The sequence below is a fragment of the Malania oleifera genome, unplaced genomic scaffold (assembly GCF_029873635.1).
Source record: "Malania oleifera isolate guangnan ecotype guangnan unplaced genomic scaffold, ASM2987363v1 ctg168, whole genome shotgun sequence".
Taxonomy (NCBI): domain Eukaryota; kingdom Viridiplantae; phylum Streptophyta; class Magnoliopsida; order Santalales; family Ximeniaceae; genus Malania; species Malania oleifera.
Window position 1 is genome coordinate 14,521 of NW_026651737.1, and position 12,885 is coordinate 27,405.

The 12,885-nt window shown below is 40.3% G+C and overlaps 1 protein-coding gene across 1 annotated transcript; it reads left to right on the forward strand.

The window, feature by feature from the left end:
* Positions 1–8,043: 8,043 nt before the first annotated feature.
* LOC131147132 (G-type lectin S-receptor-like serine/threonine-protein kinase LECRK4) lies at positions 8,044–11,159 on the forward strand. The gene has a single exon (XM_058096925.1). The coding sequence runs from the start codon at positions 8,466–8,468 to the stop codon at positions 10,896–10,898; it is 2,433 nt and encodes an 810-aa protein (XP_057952908.1). The 5' UTR covers positions 8,044–8,465; the 3' UTR covers positions 10,899–11,159.
* Positions 11,160–12,885: the final 1,726 nt, after the last annotated feature.

Here is a 12,885-nt window from a genome sequence, read left to right on the forward strand (position 1 = left end):
AAAATCCCTCACCACTGGGATATCCTCCACCCTCAGCTCCCCTTCTGATATTGCCTTCACATAGGCTAAATATCCCTGATAGCCTTCTGATAGCCATTTATGCGCCTGAATAGCAGATAGTAACTGAGGTGGGGTGCGCACACGTGATCCCATAAATCTCTACTCCTGTCCCTCTGGAGGTCTGAATACTACCACTCTCTGATAGCAATCAATGCTAGCATAGTGGGCAGCTAGCCAATCCATACCTAAGATTACCTTAAACCCATACATGTCTAAAACCACCAGATTAGCCAACAAAGACCTCCCCTGAATATCCACTGGATAGTCCCTGAGTACCTTTCTACATACCCCTACAACCCCAGTCGGTGTAGCAACAGACAAACTAATTTCTAATTGCTGAGGCTCAAACCCATACAATTTAACATAATCCCGGGCGATAAACGAATGCGTCGCCCCAGAATCAAACAAAATAGTAGCTTTAAATGACAGTATTGAAACAGTACTTGTCACCACATCTCCCGCCGCCTTAGCATCTTCTGGCGTCAGTGCATACACTTGCGCCGGTGCAGTATTCCTTTACTGTCCACCTCAAGGTGCTTGGTAGCCTACTCTGTATGGTCAAGGAGCAACCGGTACCGCTGGTGGTGCCTGGTAGTTTCTTGCGATATGTTCAGGCTGGTGGCATTGATAGCAAACAACCTCTCTCGCTCGGTACTCTCCTAGGTGCCTCCTCAAACATCTAGGACATGGAGGAAGCATTTGTTTGCCCTGTACTGCTCGCTTTCCTCCTCCCTGTCGTCATCCTCCTTCGATATCATATCTCCTCCACGGCTCCCGACTGGGCCCTGCCTGAAAGTCAGAAGGCGCGGGCCTCTTCCTCTAGCTCTGGACTACTACGCCTCTTTGTATGTTGCTCTCAATCACCGCAACTCTATCTACTATCTTCGAGAAGGTCTGAGCTCGAAAACCTACCACCTGCTCACATAGGTTCTACCTCAAGCCCTCCTTAAACTTCCTCGCCTTCCTCTCCTCATATGGCACCATATACGGGGTGAACTGGGATAGCTGAACAAACCTCATTGCGTACTGTTGCACCGTCATAGACCCCTGTGTCAGATATAGAAACTCCGATGCCTTCGCACTCCTAACTGTAGCGGGAAAGTACTGCTCGAAGAAAATCTCCCTGAAGCGACTCCACGTCATCGCTACAGGGTCAGGCCTCTGCTCCTCTAGTACTCTCACTGACCTCCACTAGTGCTTTGCCTCCCCAGTCAATTTAAAGGTAGCAAATAATACCTTCTGCTCGTCTGTACATGAGAGGACTGCTAGTATGTCCTCTATGTCCTGAACCCAATTCTCTGCTACCAGTGGGTCCGCTCCTCTAGTAAAAGATGGGGATTGCATACGTGTGAATTGCTCAATCGTGCAGCTCCGCTCTCTCGAGCTCTTGGCCATCTCAGCCATCACCTGTTGAGTGACGCTACGTAACACTGCGTTAGGGTCTGTACCACCCATACTAGAAGGTCCTACTCCATCACCTCCTGGATTCGTGTTACTCTTCCCTGGATCCATCCTGCAAAGGAAATAGTTAATCTCAGCATACAAGCACTATCACGCAACCCATACACTACAATAACTCATAAATTATTCTTCTATGCACACCTTAATCCCCATTTAAGATTTAGTCCTACCACTTAGAAAAAAGACCTAGAGGTAGTATCCATGGTTTTCTTGAAATCATCACCCCAGGAAAAACATAGAAACAACCCCGGTACTCCTGCCTCTAGGCCACAAGATAGAATCCTAAATTCTCACCTCATCTTTAAACAATCACTAACTCACATTTCAGTCTACTCATCACCTATTTTCCTCAAAATCTATTCCTATACTCTGGTATTGTATTCCGCTATCTACTAAAGTCTACAGAACCTAGTAACCTAGGCTCTGATACCAAACTGTGATGCCCCGATTTTCTAAATTTTTTTTTTCAATAATAAATAAATAATCACGTCATCCACAACACACACAAATCGGCCACGTCAACAATCCTACTATTATTCATACGACCTGACTAGCATTGGGTTTCAGGTAAAAAGTTATTTTATTATACAACCTAACAGCGGAAGACAATATACACATATCAATCAGAATACAATACCAAGAGTATCAACGTATATAAATGCACAATACTATCTCATATCCAAAAATAATACAACCCTAGATAACCACACCTCCCTAGTCCAAACTCACCCAATATCTCAGGGTCCCAGCTCTCTATGATCACGGAGCTCTACCACCTGGCCTATCTCTGTCCTTTGAAAAATTTAGATAATTTGGGTGAGACACATCTCAGTAAGAAGGAATAAATTTTTTATAGTGTGTGGCCATACGAGTTCAATTATAATACACTTTACTTTTCAAATCATCGTTTCATCTGAGAAAATACACTGATATACACATTCTCATAGTCATATAGATATACAACACAGGCTTTTATAAGCTTTAAAATCATTTCTCAAATTCAATAATTTCCAACATATATTTACCCACAAAGTTCTTGAGAATAGGGAAGATTACTCGCCTATACAGGTAGCTTCCTTCTACCCTAACACGTTATGCAGCCGGGTATGGCCACATTTGATACCTATCAGGGCACTCACCTTACTCAGTAAGCCCTCAGGCGGAGAGTTTCACTTCGCCTCAATTATTTATATTATTAACTCACGCGGTTCCATTTCTCAATTTTATCATTCTTTATTTCTCAATTTCCATTCTTTCTTTCATTTCTCATTTTAGCCAATTTTATGATTCTTTCACTTTTCATTTCCACTTTACTTTTCGGCTCATGAGTGTCCTCGGTATCAAATACTAACATCGCGTTTGTAACTCATGGCCACCCTGAGGATCTTTCTATACACGCCATGCTTCTTCCCATGGTCAAGGCTGTGCGGCCCGAAGGTTGGATCTAATCGCAGTTGGCCGATCCGGTTAGATCAAATATCATATCACATATCGCGTCTATAGTACGACTAGCCGGCCTATAACCCTGATCTAGACTCAGGGGGCCCAACAACCTTACACAATGGCACAGTCGACTGTCACGCCACACGCTCCAAGAGTCCGTGTGGTTGCACTAACATGACTAGCAAGGGTACCGTGCTCAATATCATAACCATCCAGCATGGTTTACCACCACATGCCCACAATCATTATGCAGTATTGACATTTTGTCATTCATATTTCATGTATTTCCACATTTCTCATTTTCATATTGCAGAATTAACATTGCAATATTTTCATTTCACATATTCACATTTCAATATCAGTATTTTCAACACATTTCATCATCTAAATGATATTTTCTTAGTTCATAATTCATCTCATCTCATACTATCATATGCATATATTATTTCACAATTACTCAATATTTCTCAAAACACATTTCCGTATTTCACCTTTCTTCATTTTCTCAGAAAATACATTTCTTGCACATTTTTACTTTCATCATTTTCCCACATTTCAATTATCATATTAAAACACGTTTCAGTATCACATATTTCACAGGGTAAATCATCTAACTCAGTTTAAACATTTCATAATATAAATCACATGCCACACAAATATCATCTAATACTTATATCATAATAAATTTCAAGTAAAATAACATACACCATTTTCACATATTTCTCAACCCATAATTTTCATAAAAATACTGTTATAATTTATTCCCCTTACCCGACTTACTGAGAGTCTCGCTAGAACCCAAAATCTCACGCTCTTGGCGCCCGAAATTTAACTCCTGCAATTTACATTTCCCCAGATTTATTAATCTATTTCTCCAAAATGATACTCATCTAACCTTCCCTAGGCTCCATATACCTCAAATTAATATTTAAACTATTATTTAATACACCCACTTAATTTTATAAATTTTTTCTGCGGGTCCCAAAATTACACCCGCGGCGCTCACCCAGATCCTAAATTTCAGAAATTCTACTTTAACCCCAGATGCTCAATATTTTAGCATTTCTAAACTAATACTAATTTATTAAAAATAAGCCCCTTAATAACCCCCGCACCCTAAATTTGAGGTTTTGGTCTGACACCCCATAAGAATTTCGTCCCACTAGACTTGTAGAGAATCATCCCTAGATTCTCGTGGTGGTGTCCGTTTGTCAATTGGACTTATATTTTGCAAGAAATTAAAGAAAAAAGGAAAAATGACTTACCCTAGGGAATACACCTATGCCGCTCATACCACCGATCCGCTCTGGTAGAAATGACGGCAGTGGCAAATGGAGTCGAGTGGTATCTTCTGATTTTTGATCGGGCGAAAATTCGTCACAAAATCGAGGAGAGAGAGAGAGAGAGAGAGAGAGAGAGAGAGAGAGAGTGTGTGTGTGTGTGTGTTTAGAAGCTGGAATAAAGAAAAGAAAAGAAAGAAGAAGAAGAAGAAGAAAAGCTAGAAGGGGGGGGGGTGAGAGGCTGAAGAAGATATTTTACAAAAAAAAATTCATCCTGAAGCTTTCTGAAGCTTCAAGATAATAATAATAATAATAATAATAATAATAATAATAATAATAATAATAATAATAATAATAATAATAATATTTAATTAATAATAATAATAATATATTTTATTAATAAAATAAAAATTAATTTTAATTAATTTTTTTTTCTTTTTTTTAAATCCGTTTAATTAATTTTTTTTTTTGGAATCATTCTACTAATCTTTTATATCTCTTTTTTATTTTTATTTTTATTTTTTTTGGGTTTTTACATTCTCACATCCTTATAAAAATTTCGTCCTTGAAATTTGCCATTCCCCTATTTCCCTAAGTCAAAACACTTCCAATTTTTATTGATTACCCTCACTTATGGCGGAGGAATACGGTGGTTATAACGAGAGTTCTAGGAGATTACAACTATTCAAAATTCTCCCAAACCATTCACGTTTCAAAACTAAAAACCCTATCTATTTTACGTTACATTATACAAATAAAAACTACAATACTATTCCATTCACTTGACTGGTTCAGTTCTAAACTCTACTGAATAAATGCGGATATCTCTGGCGCATCTGATCCTCTAGTTCTCAGGAAGCCTCCTCAATGGCATGGTTGCGTCACAGAACTTTTACCAGCGGAATCTTCTTCGTGCGTAGCTCCTATTCCTTCCAGTCAAGAATCTGCATTGGTATTTCCTTATAAGCTAAAGTGTCACCCAACACCAGTGCTTCATATCTAATCACATGGGAGGGGTTTGGGACGTATTTTCTCAACATAGAAATGTGGAATACGTCATGGATCCTAGATAGGACCGGTGATAATGCCAAACGATAGGCAACTATCATTGCTTCTACAAACACGACATCCTTGCTTCTCAATTTTTCTTCTCAACTGGATCATAAATCTTGTATCCAAATTCATATTGATTGTAGCCAAGGAATATACACATTCGCGTTTTCTCATCAAGTTTGGACCTTTCATCTTTTGGAATATGCACAAATGCTTTGCACCCAAAAACACACAAATGATTATAGGAAACATCCTTAACTGTCCAAACTCGGTTTGACACATCAAATTGTAGAGGAACACAGGGTGTAAGATTCAACACATGAACAATAATGCTCAATGCCTCCCCCCAAAAGGCTTTTGGCAACCAGGCCGCAAACATCCCACTCTCTCAACCAGTGTTCTGTTCGTCCTTTCTGCTATGCCATTCAATTGAGGAGTTTTCGGAGGAGTCTTTTGATGTTGAATACCCTATTGTCTGCAATACTCATCAAATGGACCAGAATACTCTCCACCGTTATCGGTTCGGATGCACCTCAATTTCATCCTAGTCTGTCTCTTAATTAGGGCTTGAAATTTCTTGAACTCAGCCAACACTTGGTCTTTTGACTTCAAGATATATACCCACAACTTCCTTGAATGATCATCTATGAAGGTCACAAAGTATCTAGAGCCACCAAGTGTTCTCGCCTTCATAGGGCCACACACATCTGAATGTACCAAATCTAGTATCTCTGACTTTCTCGAATGAGGGAGATTCTTGAAGGAAACTCTGCTCTGCTTCCCTGACAAACAATGAGTACACCTTTTCAGAAGTGTACTTTTTAGTTTACATAGTAGACTTTTCTTCCCTAGTAGAGCTAATCCTTTCTCACTCATGTGAGCCAGTCTCTTGTGCCACAACTCTGTTGTACCATTATCCTCCATCGCATTAACAATGTCGTTGGAGATCTTTGCTTGTAGAATGTACAATGCAGAGGGCTTCATGCCTTGAGCCACAACCATAGCACCCCTGGTGAGCTTCCACTTGCCATCACTAAAAGTGTTGCAGTACCCTTCATCATCAAGTTTACCTATAAAAATCAAATTCAAACGAATGTCAGGAATATGCTTCACATCTCTAAGAACTAAACTCATGCCATTATTTGTCTTTAGATACACATCCCCAATTCCAATGACTTTAACTAAGCCATCATTGCCCATATTTACTATTCCAAAGTCACCAGATCTATAGGATGTAAAGAGATCCTTCCGAGATGTAGCATGAATGGAGGCACCACTGTCAATCACCTAGTTGGTCTCATGATATGCAACATTTATCATCTCATCATCATAAACAATAAGGAATTCTGCAAGAGTGGTGGTAGCAACTCTATCATCACCATCTTTGTCATCTCCATTCTTTGTTCCCTTCCATTTCTTATTCTTGTTTTCTTTCTTCAATTGCCTACAATATTTCTTGATGTGTCCCTTTTTCCCGCAATGATGACACTCAACATTCGTAAACTTGTTGGACTTGCTTCTTCTGTTATCTCTATTCTTCAGACCTCTGCTCTTACTTCTCCCTCTCTTTTCTATAACCAAGATCTCTGATGGTGAAGAGGATCCCTATGTTTTTTTTCTCATCTCTTCATTTAGCAAACAACTCTTGGTTATATCCATTGTGACCTTCTGGAGCGGAGTTAGATAATGAAGTTCTGAGCGTCCCCCACGATCCGGTAATGAACCAAGCAACCATAACCTTTGTATCTCATCATCAAACTTAATACCCATTCTAGCCAACTGATTAATAATTCCTTGGAATGTATTTAGGTGATCAGATAAAGAAATCCCGTCCTAGTACTTCAAAGCCATCATTTGTTTAATTAGAAACAACTTATTATATCTATTCTTTCTAGCATATAACTCTTCAAGCTTACTCCATAGAGAATATGCATTTGTCTCTCCACTAATATGGTTCAAATCATTATTATCTACCCACTGCCCGATATACCCACATACCTGTCGATGCAACAAAGTCCATTCCACATCAGACTTTTTTTCTAGTTTTTCAGCACTAAATACCAGTAGGTAATAATCTTTCACATAAAGAAGATCCTCCATTTTTCCTTTCCATAAATGATAATTTGAACCACTGAGATTAATCATTCTATTAGTAGTTGCTTCCATAACTTAAACTGCCAACCTGACAATTTGTGAACCTGGCTTTAATACCACTTTGTTAGGAGAGATATCAACAAATAACCATAGCGGAATAATTCTTTTCCCTATATGTAAGCAAATATAGTGTATATCTAATTTTATACGTGCTGAAAATAATAAGAAAAATAATCAATCACACCAAGCCACAAGAAACACACTCAATTTTTTACTTGGAAAACTTCCCCAGTGTGAGGAAGAAAAATTATGGGACCTAATTCAGTTGAAACCTCTACTATCAATCAAATAATGGGTACACTAAGTTTTCTTTAATCTGAATTAGAGGTTACAAATATATCTCATCAAGATATCGACAATCTTGGAAAATACAAAGAGGATTGGAGAGAATATAGCAAATTCGTGGTTACTGTTCACGGGTAAAAATCTTAACTTCCGAGCTCCAAATCCGATCTCAACCATTCAAATTGTAGCTCCTTGAGTCGTGAACATCTCCTCCAAATTTCAGCTCGATCAGACCACAAACGAAGTGAGATTAGAGTCTTGCTGAAATCTAAACAGCATGAGAAAAATCACGTTTTTTTTCTTTCTTTTGAGAAGTGACGGCTCCCTTTCTCCCATCTCTTTTTATAATTTCCCTGTTTTCACACTAAAAGACATATGTTTGGGCTTTTAATAAAGTCCAGGCTTTTCCCCGCTTGGAAGGAAATAACCCAATACCCTGAACCCATCTTCCAGCGGTCAAGCACGTTGGCCGTAGAAGACACGTACTTCTCATCAGTCTTCTTTGAGAGGAGGCAAAATGTTAAGAAGGCAAACAAATGGAATTAAATCCACAACCTGGTTTTCTCAGCATTCATGGAGACAAACTTTCTTGAATGATTTTCCTGGAAAGTACATCAATCCATTTTCCACGCAAGATACCAAGGCATTGGTTCAGCTTGATATTGATTAGCCTGCCAGCTAAGCTTATTTAATCTCATCTGTTTCGCGTAATTGTATGCAGTAAGACTAATGCCTCTACCGATGGCTCCTTCTCTTCCTCTTCAAGCAGTCCTCTTCTTGCTTCTGCTGTTGCCATGCTTTGCCACTGCACAAGCCAATGGTACGGTAACCATCGGCTCGTCCCTCACTGCAACAGAAGAGGCCTCCGTTTGGCAGTCTCGATCTGGAAATTTTGCCTTTGGCTTTCGCCAACTTGATGACAATGAGGATATATTCTTGCTGTCCATATGGTTTGACAAGATACCTGAAAAAACAGTAGTCTGGTTTGCGAGGAAAGAGGATTATGTCCCTTCTCCGAGAGGGTCAAAAGTGGAGCTTACTTCTGACCGAGGACTGGTGCTCACCGGACCTCAGGGAGAAAATCTATGGAATTCTGATCCCATTATTACCAGGGTCTTGCGAGGTGTTATGAATGATACAGGGAACTTTGTTCTTGAAGATGGAAGTTCTGAAAGACTATGGGAAAGCTTCAAGCATCCTACTGATACTCTCCTACCTGGACAGGCAATGGAAAGGGATGATCGACTTTATTCAAGGAAAACTGAGACCAACTTTTCCCAAGGAAGGTTTCGACTTCGCTTGGGCAGCGACGATGGTGATCTCGCGCTTGCAACCTTAAATGTTCCCACTGAGTCTGTCAATGAACCTTACTATCTCAGTGGCACAAAAGACGAACAGAATTCATCAAATTCTGGTAACAGAGTGGTGTTTAATGAATCGGGCTACTTGTTCATTTTGAGAAGGAATGGTGGAAGTTTTGATCTCACAACAGGGCAGGTTCCTTCATCTAGGGACTTTTATCACAGAGCAACTCTCAATTTTGATGGAGTCTTTACTCAATTCTATCGCCCTATGGCTTCCAATACGGGGAATCAAAGCTGGACTGCCCTCTGGTCCATACCGGACAATATTTGCATGAACAGCCAAGTAAGTGCAGGAAGTGGAGCGTGTGGGTACAACAGAATCTGCAGTCTTGGAATTGATCAGAGGCCAACTTGTGCATGCCCTCGAGGGTTTTCTGTCACCGATCCCGAGGATGAGTACAGAGGCTGCAAACCAGATTTCATGGAAGGCTGCATAGAAGGGGCTAGCTCTGCAGAAAATCTTTACAGCATGGACACCATAACGGATATCGATTGGCCTACCTCGGATTATGAGCTCTTATCTCCTTATAATGAACAACAGTGTAAAGAATCCTGCTTGCAGGATTGCATGTGTGCTGTTGTCATTTTGAGAGACAATAGATGCTGGAAGAAGAAGCTACCGCTTTCGAATGGGAGATCAAACAGGAGTGTCAATGGAAAGGCTTTCATCAAATTCAAGAAAGAGAATTCTCCGACACAAAATCCGCAACCTTCAGCTCCAAACAGAAAAAACCAGAACGGTTTGATCCTAGCAATATCAGTGCTCCTGGGCAGTTCTGTGCTCATCAACTTTGTATTGATGGGAGCAATTTTTTTGGGGTTTTTCTTCATCTACCACAAGAAAGTAACAAGAACTCCCCAAAGTGACTCAGGTATTGAGAAAACTTTACACAATTTTACTTACAAAGAGCTTGTAGATGGCACAGACGGGTTCAAAGAAGAATTGGGAAGAGGGGCTTTTGGCATTGTTTACAGAGGGGTTGTAGAACTTGGCTCTAGCACTCTTGTTGCAGTCAAGAAATTAGACAGAGTGGTTCAAGAACGGGACAAGGAGTTCAAAACTGAAGTGAACATTATCGGCCAGACTCATCATAAGAACTTGGTGAGGTTGATTGGATTTTGCGATGAAGGACTTTACCGGTTGTTGGTATATGAATTTATGAGCAACGGAACTCTTGCAAGCTCCCTCTTTGGGGAATTGAAGCTCACTTGGCATCAAAGGACCCAAATTGCGTGCGGCATTGCAAGAGGACTAGTTTACTTGCATGAAGAGTGCAGTACCCAGATCATCCATTGTGATATAAAGCCTCAGAACATACTCCTCGATGACTGGTACAATGCTCGTATTTCGGACTTTGGATTGGCAAAGCTTCTTTACGTGGATCAGAACCAAACCTACACTGCCATTAGAGGAACAAAAGGGTATGTTGCTCCTGAGTGGTTCAGGAACATGCCCATCACTGTGAAGGTGGATGTGTACAGCTTTGGGGTTTTGCTGCTGGAAATTATATGCTGTCGAAGAAGCGTCGATATGGAGATTGGTGGAGAAGAGAGAGCGATTCTGACCGACTGGGCTTATGACTGCTACTCGGAGGGTACATTAGAAGCTCTGGTTGAAAATGATGAGGCCGCCATCAATGACAGGAGGATGCTGGAGAGGCTAGTGATGGTTTCCATTTGGTGCATTCAGGAAGACCCATCTCTGAGACCCACCATGAAGAGAGTTCTGCTCATGCTTGAAGGAATTGTTGAGGCTCCTTCACCCCCATGTCCATTTCCATATAGTTACAAGAATTAGAACATGCTAGCCCCCCCCCCCCCCCCCCCCCCCCCCCTCCCCTTCTTGTTCTTTGTGTCAAAAGGAATGGGAGTGATCTCATCATCTTAACAAATGCTTTATAACCACATGTTTTGGTATGCGGAAATAGAATAGAATCGATAGGATATTCCTAGACCATTCCTTCTGCAAATCAAATGTGATTTGCTCATTTATCAATGGTCTTGTTGCAACACCCAGTTGTCTTTGTATCTGCTATAAGATCACAAACCAGTTTATCAATTTTTTGTTGGTCCGAGGGAGAGGATTCTTTACAAATCAAATGGGAGGAGTACGGAAATGACATTTCTTATTTAATGTAAAAGTTAGGCTACGCAGTGGTTATGGATACTTTTTTTCACCTGCAAAATTTGCCTTCAACCATCTGCCTCACCGTGAAAACTCCAAATCCCCGTAGGCACGACGCCCCGACTCTACATCTTGAGGACCTTGAGTGCTCTCGCCCTCCACGCGGAACCTTCCCTTGAACATATTTTTACAGTAGAGAGGTGAATTCTTAGACCAAATAATTGAAGGAAAGAAACTTGACAATGTTATGTCTCTTGGTATCAAGAAGGCCAATGAGAAGAAGACATGACTAATAAATATGCATGCGTAATGAGAGGTTGAACAACTGACTAATGGTGGGAAATCCTTGACTTTTAAGCCGTCCCTGCATGAATTCAATTCAATATACCTGCCAATTACAATGTTTTCTACCTTTGTTTTTTTTTTGGTTTTTTGGGTTATTTCTTGCTTCTGTTTGGTTGGCTTTCCAATTCTTGAGGACTTTTCTAAAAACTATTTGTGGAATCTTAGTGTTCAGGTTTGACTTTAAAAGGACCAAATCCAAAGTACCATTTGCCTTCATAGGAGCACAAGGAACGAGCAAAACAGGAAAAGAAAAAAGAGAGGAAAAGAAAACAAAATGAGTGGGAGAGGAAAGAAAGAAAGAAGAAGAAAATTTGGACCTAAATTTGGTAAATTTGCAGAAATTTCGGATTCTTGAGGGTTCAAAACGAAATTGGGTTTTAAATTTAGTTTTGCAAAAGAAACTCCAAAATTTTCATATATTTATATGTGTGTGCGCGTTTCATATATAAACCACTCATCACCTATTCTGACCCAGTAGAAAAAAAATATAAACCAGGGAGGCTGTGGGAGACTGGTAGTTCTAATCAGTAGCCATTGACAGGAAGGAAAAGTCAATGAAGACAAGCACGTAGAACTTAGGGGCCAACACATAAATTTCTGTAGAATGATTTTCATGGACGCCACCAATCCATTTTCCACAACTTACAGCACTGATTAATTCAGTTTCAGAGTATGGTACCGTAACTATTATTTTAAATTAGTGCCAGCGCACGTCTCAGATAGAGTGTTGGTGATTGGATAGTCGATTGAGCTCAGAGAAGAGTAGTGTGCCCTCCTAGTAGTTTGGATCAGGTTTGGCAGACCAATCGTACTTACAGACGAATCAGTTTTTGTAAGAACTCGAACCGTGAGAAATGGAATTCTGCGGACTTCGTTGACGAAACTGTAATTCGTCGACGAAGGTAGAAGGCTTTTCATTGACGAAATTCAGAGTTTCGTCGACGAGGAGAAGCCGAGAGGTCTGGGAAATTGGAAATATCAGACTTTGGTGACGAGGCCACCGATTCTTCGACGAATTCTGTGAAGGATTCGTTGACGAAGGTACCATTTCGTCGACGAAATTGGGCCAGGTCAAGGGCTATAAAAGGAAATTTCCTTTACTTCTTAATTAAGTTACTTCAAGTTTATCTCTCTCTCTCTAAACTCTCTCTACTCTCTCCTTCTCTCTAGAATTCTTCACCGATCTTTGCTAGAATCGGGAAACGGAAGTTACCACGAGGATCATGGAAGGATTCTTTACAACTTCTGCGGATCGGAATCTCGTTTCGGAGGTTTTCAAGTTTTGGCAAAAAATCGAGATAAGGCTCGGTTTTCA

What these genes read in the sequence shown, in the direction of transcription:
- LOC131147132 (XM_058096925.1), top strand. Translation starts at nt 8,466, where the DNA reads ATGCCTCTACCGATGGCTCCTTCTCTTCCTCTTCAAGCAGTCCTCTTC.